General features: G+C 45.0%; 1 protein-coding gene across 3 annotated transcripts in view; it reads right to left on the bottom strand.

Annotated features, from left to right (window-relative positions):
- Positions 1-21,034, bottom strand: part of LOC115462766 (NACHT, LRR and PYD domains-containing protein 12-like) — a 113,438-nt gene that overhangs the window by 37,877 nt on the left and 54,527 nt on the right. For all 3 annotated transcript variants that reach the window (XM_030192750.1, XM_030192751.1, XM_030192752.1), the window contains one exon: positions 19,154-20,861. In XM_030192750.1, coding sequence (XP_030048610.1) covers positions 19,154-20,861 — 1,708 coding nt within the window. The remainder of the gene's footprint in view (positions 1-19,153; positions 20,862-21,034) is intronic.

Below are 21,034 nucleotides of genomic sequence, written 5' to 3'. Positions count from 1 at the left end.
ATGCAGTCTAATCTTCATTGATATCGCTCTGTTCAATAGTTAAACCTCCACTGTGAACTAATCTTCACAGCGTTGTGTATTGTGTGTACTAATCAGTCACTTTTTATCTTATTATTTCAGCCATTTTGGAAGTTAATATTTAGCAATGGTACATTCACTATTTTTTAAATATTTATTTCAGCTGGGCAATTAAGGCAAATGAGGAGAGATATGATAGAGGTCTATAAAATAATGAGTGGAATTGAAAGGGTATATGTGAAGCGTCTGTTCACACTTTCCAAAAATACTAGGACTAGGGGGCATGCGATGACGCTACAATGTAGTAAATTTAAAACGAATCGGAGAAAATGTTTTTTCACTCAACATGTAATTAAACTCTGGAATTCGTTGGCAGAGAATGTGGTAAAGGAGGTTAGCTTAGTGGAGTTTAAAAAAGGTTTGGACGGCTTTCTAAAGAAAAAGTCCACACACCATTCTATACATGTTAATCCTGGAATTGTGGATTTTCCCAAGTCATTTAGTAGTGGCTTATGGACTTATCCTTTTGGAAACTGTCTAACCCCTTTGTAAACTCTGCCAAGCTAACTGCCTTCACCACGTTCTCCGGCAACGAATTCCAAAGTTTAATTATGCGTTGGGTGAAGAAACATTTTCTCCGATTGGTTTTAAATTTACTACACTGTAGTTTTATCGCATGCCCCCTAGTCCTAGTATTTTTGGAAAGCGTGAACAGACGCGTCACATCCACCTGTTCCACTCCACTCATTTTATATACCTCTATCATGTCTCCCCTCAGCCGTCTCTTCTCCAAGCTGAATAGCCCTAGCCTCCTTAGTCTTTCTTCATAGGGATGTCGTCCCATCCCCGCTATCATTTTAGTCGCCCTTCGCTGCACCTTTTCCAATTCTACTATATCTTTCTTGAGATGCGGCAACCAGAATTGGGGTGCGGCGGAACAGTGAGCGAGTGGCTGCGGGAGGGTGGGTGAGGAGGACTGTGGGCAGGGGGATGGGGTGCAGCGGCGATTTTGTTTGGTTTGAGTGTATGGGAATGACAGCTGCGTTGTGGAGTGGAAACACAGATTAACCAATGGGCTTCCTTGATTCGTTGTGTCAGTGCTCTGCCCTCAACATCATCACGTTTTGACGCGAGGGCGGGGCAAACACTCATGGATGAATTTGGGTTTCACCACCATGCAGTTAGGACTTGTGGAGGCTTCATTAGAACGTTGGGGTTGTGAATTATGTGCGGCTGGGGCGTGGCTGAGGGCGGATCTATGAGTGAGAGTGAGTGGTGCATGAGTGAGAGTGAGTGGTGCTGTTAGGAGTTACAGACCAAGAAAGGGATCTGGGTGTTGTCGTCGATAATACACTGAAACCTTCTGCTCAGTGTGCTGCTGCGGCTCGGAAAGCGAATAGAATGTTGGGTATTATTAGGAAAGGTATGGAAAACAGGTGTGAGTGAGGATGTTATTATGCCGTTATATCGCTCCATGGTGCGACCGCACCTTGAGTATTATGTCCAATTCTGGTCGCCGCATCTCAAGAAAGATATAGTGGAATTGGAAAAGGTGCAGCGAAGGGCGACTAAAATGATAGCGGGGATGAGACGACTTCCCTATGAAGAAAGACTAAGGAGGCTAGGGCTTTTCAGCTTGGAGAAGAGACGGCTGAGGGGAGACATGATAGAGGTATATAAAATAATGAGTGGAGTGGAACAGGTGGATGTGACGCGTCTGTTCACGCTTTCCAAAAATACTAGGACTAGGGGGCATGCGATGAAACTACAGTGTAGTAAATTTAAAAAGAATCGGATAAACTTTTTCTTCACCCAACGCGTAATTAAACTCTGGAATTCGTTGCCGGAGAACGTGGTGAAGGTGGTTAGCTTGGCAGAGTTTAAAAAGGGGTTAGACAGTTTCCTAAAGGACAAGTCCATAAACCGCTACTAAATGGATTGGGGAAAAATCCACAATTCCAGGAATAACATGTATAGAATGTTTGTACGTTTGGGAAGCTTGCCAGGTGCCCTTGACCTGGATTGGCCGCTGTCGTGGACAGGATGCTGGGCTCGATGGACCCTTGGTCTTTTCCCAGTGTGGCATTACTTATGTACCAACAGTGCAGGGCTTTAGTGTTTCCCTGCCACAGAGTGAGCTTCAGAATGTTGGAGGTGAGAATTATTTATATAGATGATTGATGAAGCTCTGAGCGCCTGGATCTGAAATAGCTTTGTTCTATAGGAGATCCCATAGCTTATTCCATGTTGTAAACATTTGATGCCTCACTGTCTATATTGGAGGTCTAAGTGTTGAATAGAGCGATATCAATGAAGATTAGACTTCAATAAATACACTCGATTTGTGTGAATTAAATTTATTAGTTTTGGTTGCCACATCTTTATTACTATTCCTCTTTTCTATGTGGAGTGGATTTTGCTGTTTCTTCTTTTTGACTATTTGGGTTTCTGTCAGGTACTACTGAGCTAGATTGATTGGCCACTGTTGGATGCAGAATACTGGGTTAGATGAACCATTGGTCTGACCCAGTATAGATATTTTAAGGTTCTTTTATTCAAATACTATCATGGGCTAGCTGAAACAAGACTGTTTTAAGAGATTTCTTAAACTCTTCTAAACATTTAAATGATCTCATATTAGTGGGTAAACTGTTCCGTACCTTTGGGCCAGCAATGTAAAAAAATAGAATTCTGATACTCATCTAATTTGACCAGATGAAAAGAAAGAACATTGTATCTGTCATCTGATGTTGACCAAAGAGGCTGAATGGTTGGTATGTGTGAAAGCTTAAAGCAATAGAAACTGGAGCATTGTTAACAAAATTATGAAAATTAAAAAAAGAGGATTTTGTATTGAATTCGCCATTCTATCAGTGACCAATGCATCTTGACTAATGTAGGAGTAATACGATCAAATTAAAAATGCCAACTATGACATGGACAGTGGAATTTCAGCAATTTGCAATCCTGTGAAGCCTATTAATCAAAGAAAGGAGTTAGAAGATCCTGTACCACATTTCTAACATAGTAAGGACTCAAGTACTTCTGTAAATGATGTACAATCCACAAGCTATGAAAAACATTTTGCACTATCTTTTTAAGGTTTTCATAGACAAAGAAGTATCCAAGATCAAACCAAGATATCTAATTTCATGCAATATCTGTATCTGAACCCCACTGATAGCAAGTGAGGAGTGGCCTAGTGGTTAGGGTGGTGGACTTTGGTCCTGGGGAACTGAGTTCGATTCCTACTTCAGGCACAGGCAGCTCCTTGTGATTCTGGGCAAGTCACTTAACCCTCCATTGCCCCATGTAAGCCGCATTGAGCCTGCCATGAGTGGGAAAGCGCAGGGTACAAATGTAACAAAAAAAAAGAGGAGGGAAAATTAGACAGTGAAGAGCCAGACAATATCAAAAATTGACTTTTGGCCATATTTATTTATCACATTTTCCAATCAATTTATTGGTTCAATGTGGCTTACAGTTTGTTTCAGACTTACATGTTACATTGTCGATTGGGTTTGATGTGTGCTGTGTTTAATTTATTTTAGTGATCGAGCTTCATGGCGTTGCAGTTTGTTTTCATTTTGACCATGCAGGATCACTAGGGAAAGATTTTCAGACGAACTGGGTCTTCAGGTGTTTCCTAAAGGTTATGTAGTCATTTGTGCATTTTAGAGCTGTCGGTATCAAGTTCCATATCATTTAATTTTAAACGATTTGCTTTCATCCATGATCCAATTGACTGCAAACATAACTTAGATACAAACCTCCAGAGGAAAGCTTAGACTTAATACTGAAACAAAACGGAATATCATCAGTATATAATTTATATTGTAGACCTAAACATGAATATACAGGTTGAACAACATGGCTGAGAGGACACAGCCCTGAGATACACCATGAGATGTCTTGAAAAGAGTCAATTGATGACAGGCCATTGACCACATAAAACTACCTACAGTATCTGTCAAAAAAAGAAGAAAACCAAGCTAATACCCTTCCGCCTATCCAAAGGGACTCCAACCCCGGATTCTATATATGATGCTTTGAGTTGCGTGAACAAATTTGGATGCGTATCCAATTTGCAAACGCAATTTAATTAATGAACTAATCAGTGCTGATAATTGGGCAATAACAAGCAATTATGACACCATTAAAGCGCCTGATTGCTCTACACACATTAATAACCTGTCTCCTAGAATCATAAAATTAATGCGCAGTATTTGATGATATGCGGTTAGCTGTACCAAAAATGACCTGGCGGTAGCTACAACAAACTTCCTTTATGGTAAAAGTGTGATATATGTGAGCCATATTTCTGCCTATTTTCTGCTTTATTCAGAATATTCGGTGTGGATTTGAAGAAGCCCAAGCACCACTACTCAGTCGATGAAAAATTATCAACTGTGGATAGAATAATCAAAGGTGAGTTGCAAGCTAAAATACCAAAGGACCTCCCAATTTCAGAATCAACACTCAGAGGTTGGCCTGGAAATGAAGCAAAGCTACGTGATTTCATTAAAAATATTGAAACTTGGAGGAAGTGACATCATCGGAGGTAATGGCTGCTTGAGAGCCTGGCTCCAATGGTCCTGAAGTGAAATAAGCAATTACCCTTCTCTGTGAGCGATCGAGGTCAGCCTAAAATGCGTGAACGGTACACAGAACCGCACCGGAATCGATTGAGGAGATGCAGAAGCGCGGGGAACCGCCAAATCTTTCCCAATTTGCGTTCTCTGGTAGCGGCCTACCAAAGCGCATGGCGGACATGGAGGACGAAGACCTTAACACGCCGGAGCTCTTCACGGAACAAGCGAGCACTGATATGTCCCTGACACAAGAATCGGCAGAGGAGGCTGAGAAGGGCTTCCCAGAGCTCCGTTCTTGGTTGAAAGAGATGCGCACCGACATCAAAGCGGTGCGGACAAAGCTGGAAACTTTAGGAGCTGAACTACGGGGTGAGATAGCAGAAATCGGGCATAGAGTTGAGGAGGTCGAGAGCAGACTGGAAGATCATACAGAAGATATGGGGGCGATGGATAGAAGAATTACAGACCTGCAACTCGGGCAGCAGCAAATCGATGGTCAGCTTGAGGATCTGGAGAATCGCAGCCGTCGCTGCAATCTACGGTTCCGCGGGCTGCCCGATACTCCCACCTACCAGGAGGCAGAAATGGTGGTACAGCAAATAGTCAGCTCCCTACTCTCGACCGCTGAGACCCCGATAGCGCCGGACCAGGTGGCACTGGAACGCGCATACCGAACCTTGGGGCCCACTCGAAATAACCTCCCGAGAGATATTATCGCCTGCTTTCGAGACTTCAAATTAAAAGAAAGAGTTTTGAAGGCGGCACGACAGAAAGATGACTTTAAATGGGACACGTACAATGTGGAAATCTATCAGGACCTCGCAGTGGCGACACTAAAGCGCAGAGCAGAACTTAAGCCAGTCACAGCTAAATTGAGAGAGTTGGGCCTGCGTTACCGCTGGAGGCACCCATTTGCGCTGGTCTTCTACAAGGATGGTCAGCAGCACCAAGTCAAGTCGCTGGCGGAGGCTCGAGCGGTATTCCCAGAGGGAGAAATAGCGGAGAGACCATCGGGACCTGGATCCCAGAAGTCATTAACGGGACAACAACCCCATTCAAAGTGGCAAAGGGTGGGCCGTAAGAGGCTAGAGCGCCAACAATTGGCAACTCGCCTCACCTGAAGAAATGGCGACAGCCCTGAACGGATGGTTCTGGTGAATGGCTCTGCACGCGGAGTGAAGAAAGGCCGCCAAGCATGCTTTGGTTCTATTTAAGATAAGATTGGAAAGTTAATGTTGGGATTTTCTTTCTATTTTGTAAATGATGGACAAGACTGCACTTCCTCCTATGAAGCGCCAATTTCATAGGGAAGAAGCACAAAGATTGAAAGGGTGGGGGGGGGGAGAATTTAAAATTAGGGGGGTTAAGCGGGGTGGAGGGCGTGTCAAGATGGCGCCGAGAGCGGAGGTTTGGTGAGCAGCTCCAGCCTAGCCTCGGAAACTTTTTTCTTAATCAAAATGCCTCACTCAAAGCGGAAAGGGGTCGTCCAGATAGTTCCCACACCTACCGGTACGTCCACGCCGACGAGGCCAGGATTGGAGCGCTTCTTCCCTGCTCTCTCTCGAGGAATTAGCGGGTCGGAGTCCATTGCGGGAGGAGCCGGTGAAGCGGCTACCTCGCTGGAAATAGAAACATCATTATCCCCCCCGCCGAACTCTATGATTCCTCCGTGCCCTGCGCACACAGCGAGTCGAGAGGGAAACCCATCGTATGCCGGAAAGGCTGACGCTGGAGGACCTAGTGGGATATCCGACCCTGTGGAATTAATAGCAGCAGCGGGGAAAGAACCGGAGGTTAGCCTAGGTCAGATTTGGCTGAAGTTGTTGGATATGGACAAAACCTTGCAGCAGTCCTCCACAGAGGTAAAAACTTTGAATGTTACTGTACAAGAATTGAAGGACTCCATAGAAGTTGTAAAACAAGATTTTTCCTCTAAGATAGAGACTTTACAGAAAGAGATGATTCAAAATACTGAATTCAAAATGGCTGCAATAAAAGATAATACGGAATTAAGAAGGAAAATAGAGCAAATGGAGAACTTTAATAGAAGATTAAACCTTCGTCTACTTAATTTTCCTAAGTTAGTGGGGATTTCCCCATTAGAGATTTTTACAAGATTTTTGAGAGAAAATTTAAATTTTCCACTAAATAAAATATATTATATACCTAATACAATTAAAAAAGTAGAAGGAGAAAAATCAGTGGATTTAAACAATATTACAGCCATTCTGGAACAATCTTTAGAAGAACCAACTGAAAGAGCAACTTTGATTGTTTCTTTTGTCTTCCAGCAAGATTTGAACTCAGTAATGAGACTTTATTTTAAAACTACAAATCGTATATTTGGAGGACATAAAATCTGGATTTATCCAGATGTAACAAAGATTACTCAACAAAAAAGAAAATTGTTTCTCTCTATGAGGTCTAAAACAATAGAAATAGGAGGTTCCTTCCTTCTTGCATATCCATGTAAATGTAAGGTTAAATCAAACAAAATATGTGTTCTTTAATCCTGATCAGCTCAAATCTTTCCTAGACTTAAAACAACAATAGAGATTTTGAAGGAGTTAAACGAGAATGTACGCGGCATCAATTTCTTATTTACAGATTAATATAATGTATACTTCACAGATTCCTACCCCCCCCCCCCCTTCTCAAATTGAGGTCTAATGAAGCTGAATGATCTGTTACTATTGAGGAAAGTAAATTTCTGTTTATTCAATTTGTTTCTAAAGCTGTATTTCACTTAGCAGTTTTTGTATGTCTGTTTAAGAGGCAGATGCAGCAACCAAACGTAAAAAAATCTAAATCGTTAAAGTCCCTAACGATTTTAAAATAACGAAAAATGCACCAAAAAAAAAAAAGTCACACATGCTGAGATCGGTATTGAAACGTACAATGCATCAAAGAATCACAATACACATCGTTAATCGGCCCCCAAATCATGCGCAGAGCAGCCAAGCGTTATGTTAGCTGCTCTGCGCATGCCACAAACAGTCAAAACACAGTCAAATCACAAGCACATGGCTCCCAAATCAAAATAAAAATAAAAAAAGGATCGGGAGGGGGCAAGGGCGCTCATCAGGAGCGTCCTGTACGGACGGCCTTGCCCCCCCCCGCTGCTCCCCACTTTCCGCCGCTGCCCCCACCCCGAAAAAGCAAAATTCAAGCAGCCCCTGCCCCCCTCCCTTCCTCACTACTCTCACCTCAGCTCCGCCTCCCGACATCCTCCGTCCTGTGCCCCGCCCCCTTTTGGGGTCGTCGCCGCCATTCCCCTCCTCCATCGGGCCCCCCTCCCTCTTACCGGGCCCGTGCAGCGCCTCTCTCCTCTGTCCGAAGGCGCTGCACGGGCAAGAAGAAAGCCTGATGCCTGCCTTCGCCCAGCTTCTACGGCACGTCTTTCTCCTGCTGGGCCCGCCCCTTTCTGACGTCGGTAACCTACTTGAAGCGCAAACATGAGCATTTGATGCGCCATAAGCGATATCCTTGGATATATAGCGCATCCAGCTCAGATGGTAAAAAGAAAAGAGGAGTACTTGTGGCTTTCTCAGATAAATATGCCTGGGTTGTACATCGTGTGGTAAAAGACTTAGCAGGCAGATATCTAATATAATAAAACGCACCGTGAACGTTCTAATGAGGACAACGTTCTGAAGTCACTAAAACACTCCCTGAAGGGTTCGTGGGGTTCGTGGCGTCCGTGGCGTTTGTGGTGTGAAGCCAGCCAGGCTGCCAGCCATCTCTGCCCCGCCGTCGCGTCAAACGTCATGACGTCGACGGCGCAAAAAAAAAACAAAACAAAACGCAGCGTCAAGGAAGGAGGCGGCGCTCCCGACGTCGCTAGCCTTCCCTTCGCTGTGTTCCGCCTTCTTCTGACGTCAACGATGACGTCAGAAGAAGGCGGAACACAACGAAGGGAAGGCTAGACGTCGGGAGCGCCGCCTCCTTCCCTGACGCTGCCGGAACCGCCGCCACGGAGGTAACTTTAAAAAAAAAAAAAAAAAGGATGTAGGGGGAAGAGAAGAGGGTGGGCAGTTGAACAATGGGAGCGGGAGGGCAGAGGAGAAACGACAGCAAGGATGCGAAGGGGGGGGGAAGAAGAGGGCGGGACATGCTGGGACATGGGAGACAGAAGAGCATGGATGCGAGGGGGGGTCATGGAAGGGAGAGAGGGGAATTGCTGGAAAAGGATGAATGGAGGGGGCAGGGGACAGAGAAGCATGGATGGGCATGGATTGAGATGGCAGGGCTCAGGGTGAGAGGGGAATTGATGGAAAAGGATGAATGGAGGGGGCAGGGGACAGAGAAGCATGGATGGGCATGGATTGAGATGGCAGGGCTCAGGGTGAGAGGGGAATTGATGGAAAAGGATGAATGGAGGGGGCAGGGGACAGAGAAGCATGGATGGGCATGGATTGAGATGGCAGGGCTCAGGGTGAGAGGGGAATTGATGGAAAAGGATGAATGGAGGGGGCAGGGGACAGAGAAGCATGGATGGGCATGGATTGAGATGGCAGGGCTCAGGGTGAGAGGGGAATTGATGGAAAAGGATGAATGGAGGGGGCAGGGGACAGAGAAGCATGGATGGGCATGGATTGAGATGGCAGGGCCCAGGGTGAGAGGGGAATTGATGGAAAAGGATGAATGGAGGGGGCAGGGGACAGAGAAGCATGGATGGGCATGGATTGAGATGGCAGGGCTCAGGGTGAGAGGGGAATTGCTGTAAAAAGGATGAATGGAGGGGGCAGGGGACAGAGAAGCATGGATGGGCATGGATTGAGATGGCAGGGCTCAGGGTGAGAGGGGAATTGATGGAAAAGGATGAATGGAGGGGGCAGGGGACAGAGAAGCATGGATGGGCATGGATTGAGATGGCAGGGCTCAGGGTGAGAGGGGAATTGATGGAAAAGGATGAATGGAGGGGGCAGGGGACAGAGAAGCATGGATGGGCATGGATTGAGATGGCAGGGCTCAGGGTGAGAGCGGAATTGCTGGAAAATGATGAATGGAGGGGGCAGGGGACAGAGAAGCATGGATGGGCATGGATTGAGATGGCAGGGCTCAGGGAAAGAGGGGAATTGCTGGAAAATGATGAATGGAGGGGGCAGGGGACAGAGAAGCATGGGTGGGCATGGATTGAGATGGCAGGGCCAGGGAGAAAGGGAATTGCTGGAAAAGGATGAATGGAGGGGGCAGGTGACAAGAAGCATGGATGGGCATGGATTGAGATGGCAGGGCTCAGGGAGAGAGGGGAATTGCTGGAAAAGGATGAATGGAGGGGGCAGGGGACAGATGGCCATGGATTGGGAGGGCAAGGCTCACACTCTCTCTCTCATATACAATGTCTTTCTGACTCTCACTCTCACACACTCTGTCTCACAATGTATCACATTCACTCTCTATGTGCCACACAGTCACTCACACACTCGCTTGGTCTCATACACTCACTCTCACAGAGAATCTGTGTCTCACACACACACACACACTCTCACACTGTGTCTCACATACACACTTGCACACACTCTCATTCTCACACACACACTCTCACAAACACACTCACACCCAGACTCACTCTCTCTCTCACACACACACACTCACACTTTCACTCTGACTCTCACACAGTCACTCTCACGTACACTCTCCCAAACATACACACTCCGAGGAAAACCTTGCTAGCGCCCGTTTCATTTGTGTCAGAAACGGGCCTTTTTTACTAGTATATTGATAATAGCATCCTTGCAGGATAGATACTACACTGTGATAAATGTTTACGCCCCCAACGAGGGACACAGGTTGTTTCTGGAATCCCTGGAGAAGATTATTCAAAAACACGCTAAAGGCCAACTCCTGGTGGGAGGTGATTTTAATCTAACTATAGATCCACGGGTTGACAATTCTGGCGGGGAGGTGAAATATGCTAAAAATGATAGGCTAGCATTGAAAGCATGGTTAGATCGTTGGAGTTTGCGGGACCTTTGGAGGGCCCAACATGGGGGTGAAAAAGACTATACTTATTATGCTCCTCAGTATAAGTCATACTCCAGAATTGACTTCTGGCTGGGCGATGGAGGGCTAAGCGGGTCACTAGGAAAAATAGAGATATTGCCATGTAGCTGGTCGGACCATTCGTTTGCAGCCCTGTCCCTGAAGATCGGGGGTGAGCAGAAAAAGCGCAAATACTGGAGGCTAAACGAAACCCTTCTCCTAGATCCTCAAGTTATTACACAATTAGAACAATATATAATGGAATATATCCAGATCAATGACACTGAGGAGGTGCGACCTATGAGTGTATGGGAGGGATTAAAGGCAGTTCTGCGGGGTAAATTAATAGCTTTACAGACACACCTCTATAATAAACGAAAGGCACAAGAATTAGAGATACGCCAAAAATTAGAGAATCTGGAGAGAGACCATAAGGCAGACCCAACTAATCTTATTGTAGAGCAGGATCTGCATCAGGCTCGGCTACAATTAAACGAACTGCAGCTAGCAGAGATCACTATTCAGCTTCAACGGGCGCAACAAGAACACTTTGAATTTGGGAACAAGGCCAGTAGACTACTAGCACATAAACTTAAGAAACAGGCACAACGAAACTGGATCTCTGGCATTATGGATCAGGCAGGAAGTCTTTAGCCAATGCTATGAGCAGTTATATCAATCAGAGCAGAGTGCATCCTCTCGAGATATAATAAGTTACTTGCAGGAGACGTCACTACCGAAACTCACAGGAGATGAATTACAGAGGCTATCACAGGATATAACCCTAGAAGAGATAACTGAAACAATAGAGGCCCTCCCCACTAATAAAGCTCCAGGATTAGATGGGTTTCCCGCGCGTTTTTACAAATTATTCAATAAGTGGCTGGCCCCGGTATTGTTAAGGGCGATTAACTCCTTTGAAACCTTAGATGAACTCCCATACTCCTGGAGGGTGGCGGAGGTGATCCTCATCCTAAAACCAGGTAAGGATGATTCCCACTCTGGGTCCTATAGACCAATCTCCTTATTAAATATAGATTTCAAAATTTTCACCAAAATTTTGGCCCGTAGGATTCAAGGGCTCTTGCCTAGGCTCATACATGAGGATCAAGCGGGCTTTATAACAGGGAGGCAGACCTTTGATAATGTCAGGAGTTTGATGCATGTAGTTCAATACTCTGAGGAGGATACGTCGATGCCGAAGAATCCTCTTTTCAGTAGATGCCGAGAAGGCGTTTGACCGCGTCGAGTGGTCGTTCCTTTTTGAAGCACTAAAGCAAATAGGCATAGAAGGCAGATACTTGGGGTGGCTTCAATTATTATATACTAATCCATTGGCAATACTGAAAATAAACGGGTCTCATTCTGAACCCCTGTATTTAAGACGAGAGACTAGACAGGGATGCGCAATGTTGCCCCTCCTGTTTGCGTTATCCATTGAACCATTGGCCAAAAGGATTAGGGAACATGAGGGAGTGTCGGGGGTGACAAGGGGCTGGAAAGAGCAGAAGATTATGCTATTTGCAGACGATATTCTGCTGACATTGACACGTCCCCAGATCTCACTAGCGAATGTCATGCATATAATAACACAATTTGGCTTGAAATCCGGTTTTAAAATTAATGCCACTAAGTCTGAACTCCTTAATCTCACTACACCCAAGTCAGAGATCCAGCAAATCCAGAAAGATTACCCTTTTAAATGGGTTACCAAGGGCATTAGTTATCTAGGAGTGACGATTACTCCGAAAGTGGACCAGATTTACCAGGCAAACTACCCACAAAAGGTGAAAGAATTGTTTGCTGAATTAGATAGGTGGGAGGGCTTAAATTTATCCTGGCTGGGAAGAGTTCATGCTATAAAAATGATGCTATTGCCTAAACTTTTGTATATGTTTATGGCGTTACCAGTGCCAATTCCTCGCATCTCTTTTCAACGTCTTAATAGAAAAGTGTTTGCGTACATCTGGAACAAACGGCCTCCTAGGGTACGCAGGTCAGTGATGTTACAAGCTCCAGCTCAAGGTGGGATGGGAGTCCCCAATTTCCATCTTTATTATCAGGCGGCCCAATTGCGTATACTGGCTGACTGGGATCCGATGACTACAAAGAAGTGGCTTCACTGGGAACAGGCGTGGATGAGTACACGTTTCCTAGGAGACGTATTATGGAAATCAGAAAAAGAAATAATGAGAACACAGCGTAGGATTCCCATAGGAGTAGGACACCTATTGAGCACCTGGCTTCAGTTGCGCAGGAAGGTCTTCCCGGAGAGAAGATACTTTTTGCAAATGGGGATTAGAGGTGCCCCGGGGTTCCCGCTAGGAGAGTCAGAGAAAACTTTCCAACAATGGGCGTTCAAAGGGTTATATAAATTAGATCAAGTTTGGCAAAATGGGGACATAAAACCTTTTGAAACACTACAGGAAGAATATGAGCTAGACAGTAGGGATATGGTGTACTACCACTGTCTACGGAACTACATTGCTCGTAGGGCGAAGGATGAGCTAGAGCTCGCGGAAACAAGGCTCGAAAGGGCGCTGAGGGGAGGAGGTAGAAAAGGTAGTATTACACAGCTTTATAAAGCACTACAACTCCTCACTACACCGCAAGACCATTACACTGAGAAATGGGAAGGGGCCTTACAGAAGAGTTTCTCTCCAGAGTGGTGGGGGATTAACTATAGACAGTTGCTGAGGCCCTCCATCGCCCAGGCCACAATAGAAAATGGATATAAAATATTATACTGGTGGTATTACACACCGGAGAGGTTGCATAAAATTTACCCCCGAGTCTCAGCAGATTGCTGGAGAGAATGTGAAGGTCGTGGCACATTCCTACACATTTGGTGGGAGTGCCCAAAAGCTCAGAAATATTGGTCACAAATTATTGAATTAGTGAAAAAGACTGTACAAGTGGAATATCCACAACAGGCAGAAATATGCTTATTACACTCCAGGCCCCCGGGCAGCAAAAAATATGGCCATAAACTGGCGATCCAGATGCTGGTGGCAGCAAAAATGGCATTGGCAAAGGCCTGGAAAAGGACGACAATGCCCTCCACTAAAGAGGTGTTGGCTAGACTTGATTACTTGCACATGATGTCTAAGCTGACGGCAATGAGAAAAGGTCAGCTGCATATCTATCATAAAATTTGGCAACCTTATGAGACGGTCAAGCAAAATCTTTCATAATTCCAATGCTGAAAGGGATGGGGGGAGGGAAGGGAGGACGACACAAGGGGTGGTTTCTATAAGCAGTGTGAATTAATCTGTATCGATAAGTCATGGAAGATCAAGTTTATTTTGTCATATGTTATTGACTGTTGCTCTGTTGAGATGATTATTTGAAAAGTTGTAAAATTTCAATAAAAATAACATAAAAAAAAAAAAATATTGAAACTTCAGAAGGACTCGAACGAAAGCGTGTGCATTATGTGGCCAACCCCAAGCCTGACAAAGCACTGCGCACAAAGGAACACCTGTTAGTGGCCCAATACTCTAAGCACAAGTTGAAAATTTTGGACACTTAACTGGGCATGAATTTTCTGCTAGCAGAGGTTACATAAATAGGTTCAAGAAACGGCGTGGAATTTCACAAATGTTGATTTCGAGCGAAAGATGATTGGCAGATGAAGCTGCTGCCAGCTTGCTCCCTAGCGAATTAAGGGCTGTCCTTGAAGATGGCGGCTATACAGAAGAATAGTAAACCAATAAGCAGACCAGAAGTTCTGAAGTGCTGTACTGTTTATTAAAACAAGCACCCGACGTGGCCACGTTTCGCCCAAAGGATGCCTCAGGGATAAACACTGGGTACATAAATGATCAAATAAATTAAAATCATACACAATGCATAAATAGTACATATAAAAACAGTCCTAATAAATAAGGTTAAGAAAGCAATAATAAAACACCAATAGTGAGGTGCCAGAAGTCTTAACAAAAGTCGTGACGTATATGTATTCACAACATCTGCTTCATAGAGGCTATACAGAAGAGCAAGTGTATAATTGTGATAAAATGGCCTTGTTCACTACTACTACTACTACTACTTAACATTTCTAAAGCGCTACTAGGGTTACGCAGCGCTGTACAGTTTAACGAAGAAGGACAGTCCCTGCTCAAAGGAGCTTACAATCTAAAGGACGAAATGTCAAGTTGGGGCAGTCGATATTTCCTGAATAGAGGTATAATGGTTAGGTGCCAAATGCTACATTGAAGAGGTGTGCTTTGAGCAAGGATTTGAAGATGGGTAAGGAGGGGGCTTGACGTATGCACTCGGGGAGTTTATTACAAGCGTAAGGTGAGGCGAGGCAGAAAGGGCGGAGCCTGCTGGAGTTGGCAGTGGAGGAGAAGGGTACTGAGAGGAGGGATTTGTCCTGTGAGCAGAGGTTACGGGTAGGAACATAAGGGGAGATGAGGGTAGAGGTAACAAGGGGCTGCAGATCGAGTGCATTTGTAGGTTAGTAGGAGAAGCTTGAACTGAATGTGGTACCTGATCGGAAGCCAGTGAAGTGACTTGAGGAGAGGTATGAGCATATCGGTCCAGACGGAAGATAAGACGTGCAGCAGAGTTCTGAACGGATTGAAGGGAGGATAGATGGCTAAGTGGGAGGCCAGTGAGGAGTAAGTTACAGTAGTCAAGGCGAGAGGTAATGAGAGAGTTACATATTTATCCAGTGGAGATGTTTCATGCATTATTATTTTGGAAACGCTTCTTGGACGATGTTTTCTTTTTGTGGAGAGGTACTGAACAAACTTGAAAGGTTGAACGCAAATCCCAAAATGGTATGAGATTTGCCTTACAAGACGTATGAGGAGAGACTTGCTGACCTGAACATGCATACCCTGGAGGAAAGGAGAAACAGGGGTGATATGATACAGACGTTCAAATATCTGAAAGGTATTAATCTGCAAACAAACCTTTTCCGTAGATGGGAAGGCGGTATAATTAGAGGACATGAAATGAGATTGAAGGGGGGCAGACTCAAGAAAAATGTCAGACTTGGAATGCCCTCCCGCGGGAGGTGGTGGAGATGAAATTGGTAACAGAATTTAAAAACATGTGAGATAAACATAAAGGAATCCTGTTCAGAAGGAATGGTTCAGAGAAAACAACAAAACAAGCGGAAGACATCCAGAAGGACCAGACTGAAGCCACAGATGTTGGAAACCAAAATAATTTATTACGACCCAGAAGGAATGGATCCTCAGAAGCTTAGCAGAGATTGGGTGCCCTGAAAAAGTGAAGATACTTACCTGTAGCAGGTATTTTCAGAGGACAGCAGGCTGATTGTTCTCACATGTGGGTCGATGTTCGCATCGGCCCAGGAAATGGCAAATTTTTCACCAGCAAAAATAAAAAAGTTTTGCCAGAGTTTTCTGATGCGCGCACTGTGCGCACCGTGCATGCGCAAATGACTTCCCTCCCGTCGCGTGAGCGTGCCTCCTCAGTTTAATGAAGAAACATATAAACAAACAACAACTCCAAAGGGGAGGTGGGCGGGTTGGTGAGAACAATCAGCCTGTTGTCCTCTGACAATACTTGCTACAGGTAAGTATCTTCGCTTTCTCTGAGGACAAGTAGGCTGCTTGTTCTCACATGTGGGGTATCCCTAGCACCCAGGCTCACTCAAAACAATGAACATTGGTCAATTGGGCCTCACAACGGCGAGAACATAACATAGATTGACCTGAAACCACAAACAACTAACTGAGAGTGCAGCCTGGAACAGAACAAAAATGGGTCTAGGGGGGTGGAGTTGGATTCTAAACGCCGAACAGATTCTGCAGCACCGACTGCCCAAACCGACTGTCACGTCGGATGTCCTGCTGAAGTGAGATGTGAATGTGTGGACTGATGACCATGTTGCAGCCTTGCAAATCTCTTCGATGGAGGCTGACTTTAAGTGAGCCACTGACGCAGCCATGGCTCTTACATTATGAGCCATGACATGGCCCTCTAGAGTCAACCCAGCCTGGGCATAAGTGAAGGAAATGAAAACGTGGGATACAAATGTTATAAATAAATAATGTGGGATATAAATGTAAGACACTGCCTATCCAGCTGGATGGTGATGGCACAAGGAAAGCAAGTTTGCTCCAGTCAAGACTAACTTAAAATACATGTTCCTTAGCTTGACTCTAGTATTACTGCATCAGAACAATACTCTGTAAGCCACATTGAGCCTGCAAAAAGGTGGGATAATGTGGGGTACAAATGCAATAAATAATAATAATAATTACCATAATTGTAACAGGACCCTCGGCTAAGTAAATCAGGAGACAAGAGGCAACTGGTTCCAAAGGCAAGACAGCTTTATTGCTAGCAATGTACAGTACTGAGTTCAGTTTCAGGATACTGTGTGTCAGAAATCACCTGACACTCACATTTATACCTCCCCTCTGGGCCTGCGCATTAGGCCCCTTATACGTCACAGTTGGCATGCGCAGTAAACATTTGTAGTTCTTGTAGTTCTTACAGTACATACATACGTCATAATACTGAAATGATGCTAGCAAGGGAAACGAAACTTATCTCCCTGTTTAGCACACACACACATATAATCACACAATGCTTCTTTCACAGAGCTGATAAGGCTCACTGGAGCATAAGGCTCAGAAATGCAGGCTAACTTCTATTCATATGGCGTCTACGTGCAGGCTGATTCAGTGTGCAAACCTTGGCAACTAAATGTTACAAGCTGTTATCTACTACTCCTGCATCCTGTCTCAACCAGTTATTCAGCTTGCAAGCAGGAGTTGACAGTTGTTTGTAGTTAGGCACAGTATTAAGGCACAGTGCAAGAAAATGTAAATGTCCAGTAACCATTCAAGTATGGAATGTGGCCCAAAGAAGGCAAAGTCCATAGGTAATATGCACAAAGCTTGAGGCCGTCCTGCCAGTCCAGTGATTGCTGCAGGCCATATCTAGTGTCCACTCCTACATAATGAAAATGCAACCATACCTTTCTCTATGCTTATGTTCCACTAATAAGTTACTCGATTAACTGGCTTTCTTGAAAGGATTATATAACCTTTGCATGCATGTCTAGGAACACAAACATATACTTAGGACCCTGATTATTAAGCTGTGCTGTAGGCGAGCTAGCATTTTTAGAGTGCAGTAATGCTAGAGACACCCATAGGAATATATAGATGTCTCTAGCATAAGCGCATACTATAAGGGAAAGGGACTTAATATTCTGCCTTTCTGTGGGTTTTCCAACTACATTCAAAGTGGTTTACATAGTATATACAGGTACTCCCTGCCCCCCTGCCATTGCTCCCATCTCTCTCCCTGCCCCCGCATTGCTCGTTTCTCTCCCTCCTACAAAGATCCCCCCCCCCAACCAGCATGCAACTATTTTCTATCCTCCCCTCTAGCTGCAATCGATGCAGGCTGTGGTGATAATTATGAAGCACAGCCGTGTGCACACTGCCACTACTTCCTACAGCCTGCAGGCCGACCCAGCCTCCTCTGATACAGCCTTTCAGATTAAACAGGGCTGGCTGGAAAGAAGCAGCCACAGTGTGGAGTGAGTCAGCTTTGTAGCTAATGGGGTGGGGGGGGGGGGGCTGGCATTGGTGGCAGCTGGAAGAAAAGATGGAAAGCTTCTGTATGGTGGCTGGTAAGTTTAGGATGAGGGAAGAGGGGAAGGCAGCTGGCGAGCAAAGCTGTATACTGGGTTCCTATGCTGTACACTGGATTGGGGGGGGGGGGTCTGGGTCCCCGAGGCCCTCCCCGTAGCTAATAAAAAATAAGTTGTTAGTCCAATAAAAAAGGTGTCATTTTCTTTTCTTTCCTTTGTTTTATTACCTTTAAAAACTCAAAAAACTAGTTGTATTATTATTTGAAACAGCCAGATTTAAATCTCCTAAAATTATCACATGAGAAAAAGAGACTGTTCTGAGCAATAAGATTGTATAGCTTGGATCGTCCACCTACCAGAAGGCCAATATTTCATCCCAATCCCCAACCTTCCACTCAAACAAGTATCTTTTAAGTAACAAACCATAAGCTCAAGACCAGGTAACATAAGAGAATCAATCAGCTTCACAGAAAAAGATCTTTATAAAATCAAAGCAATTCCACCTTCTTCTTTATCGAGTCTTGGGCAGTGAATAATTTTGTAGCCTATTGTAAATGAAGTTCAAAGTTTGGTTAAAGAAATAACTGTTTCTTCCTCTCTCAAATCAATAGAAATTAAATAAAACAAAGAAAACAAAATAAGATGATAAGGGGGTCTTTTACTAAAGATTAGGTCCAGTCATTTGCAGCAGGACCCAAAGGAATAAAATAGGCCCTGCTGCAGATAACTCGAGCTAAGCTTTACTAAAAGACCCCCTTAGTTAGTATTATCATGTCATCTTATTTTCTTTTCTGTCTTTTATTTCTATTACCTTGAAAAGTGGACTAACACGGCTACCACATCATTCCTCTCTCAATAACTTTGCCCGAGCAGCAGGTTATTACTGGTATTAATACAGTGTGTGAGTACACAGGATGCTTTAACGTGTGTACTTGATGTCTAGAAAACATTAACCTTGAGGTCTTACCATAGCTCAGCACACTTGTGAAGAACAGGAACCAGCCTTCGCAAGCTCTCAGCAGTGATTTGGCAGTACTGCAGGTTGAGGATCCCAATCATCTCACAGGGTTCAAAGGCCCACGCTAGCAGGTAACAGTCCACAGGGCTCAGGCTGGTCTTACTGAAGTTAATGTTCTTGATTTTAGTGACTATGGCCTGAGTCAGGCCTTTATTCTGACACTCATACAGACAGTGAAAGGAGTTCAACAGCTTCCTCTTGTTCCTCATCTTCCTCAGCAACCTCTTCCCCACCCAGTCAATGACCCTGCAGGTGGTGGCATAGGGCAGTTCCCCAAAAAATGGTTCCAGCTTTTGATACCATGGGCAGGACAGGCCGGAAAAGAAGCGGAGGAAGATTTCAAATTTCCCATCTTTGATGCTGCTGGCCCTGTCCAGGAGCTGTGTGACCTGATCAGGAGGAGTGGAAATGAAACGAGTCAGGGCAGCAATGAACTCCTGGACGGTGAGATGGAAGAAGGAGTAAGCCTCTCTTTTCAGGGAGTATTCTGTCTGCAGGATCTCCATAAGGAAGCCAGAGAGGAACTGGGAGGGCTGTAGACCGTTCTCCTGCAGCTGACTCTCACTGAAGACAATGACTCTTTCGGATATACCCTGATAAGCCATGTCTCCTAAGCGGAGCAGGATGTCCTGTGAATGGCTCTGTTCCTGAGTGTGGTTCTGCAGAATATTGTAGATGTAATTGGAGAACAGCTCCGTGATGGTCCTGGGGCGCTGAAGCTGCTCCCCAGGGGTCTCCCTGAAAGTGTTCTGCAGGGAGCAGCAGATGATCCAACAGTATGAGGGGTTATAACACATGGTGTACAGAATGTCATTCTGCTCCACATAGCAGAAAGCCTTTTCTCCAATTGCTTCTGTATTATAAAAATTCAGAAAATATTGTTTCCTCTGTTCAGCGTTGAAACCCAGAATCTCTGCATGAAGGTGGATGATGGATTTCTTCAGTAACTTTAGCACCGTGGGGCGGGTAGTGATCAGCACTGAACTTCCCTCTAGCACCTTCCCTTGGATGAGGCAACGTACAATGTCGGCAATCGAGCAAAGGGTCACAGGATCAGGACAAAGGCTGACATCTGGATTACACCCAGAGGGGCCTGTGAAGCTAATGGTAGTCCTGAACTCATCCAAACCATCAAATATAAACAGCAGGTTGGAGGGGTTCTGCAGGATCGTGTCCAGGTCCCTACTAAGATATGGGTAAGAGTCCAGAATTAGAGTCCTGATGTTGGTGCTGCCATAAGAGTTCAAATCCCTGAATTTGAAATGAAAGATGAAATGGAACTGAGGATAAATCTTGCCCATGGCCCAATCATAGACAATTTTCTGTAGTAAGGTGGTCTTTCCAATACCAGCTACCCCACTGATGGCCACCGAGGTAGACCTGCTTTCAATCCCAAAGCAGCTTCTGAAGATCTGATGGTGCTTGAGGGTCTCTAGTTCTTTCTTGATCACCTGTTGTCGCCACCTCTCATGGTCTCGGCCTCTAACCAGCAGCTCATGCTCCACCACCCTCATCTCTCGCAGTGAGGAGATCACAACCAAGTCAGTGTAGTGATCCTCCAACAGGAAGCTCTGCACCTTCTCTCGACCAATTATTGAATTCATCACCAGTCTCCGGTTTCTATCCCTTAGTGTTTCCTTGTGAAGCTGTTGAGCTTCTGAAACGTAACAGAGATGTGTGAGCATCTGAAAAACGTACACAGTCCAGCAGTGCATGCAACTTACCACGCTTTCCAGAGTTCATCATTTTTAAGGTTAAGGGGCTCATTGTCAAAGCACCTGGACATCTCAAAATGGCCAAACTGTGACTGGCAATTGCAGTTTGCCCAAA

The sequence above is a fragment of the Microcaecilia unicolor genome, chromosome 2 (assembly GCF_901765095.1).
Source record: "Microcaecilia unicolor chromosome 2, aMicUni1.1, whole genome shotgun sequence".
NCBI classification, from domain to species: Eukaryota; Metazoa; Chordata; class Amphibia; order Gymnophiona; family Siphonopidae; genus Microcaecilia; species Microcaecilia unicolor.
Note: the sequence above shows the minus strand (reverse complement) of the source record. Positions and strands in the feature narration are given on the sequence as shown.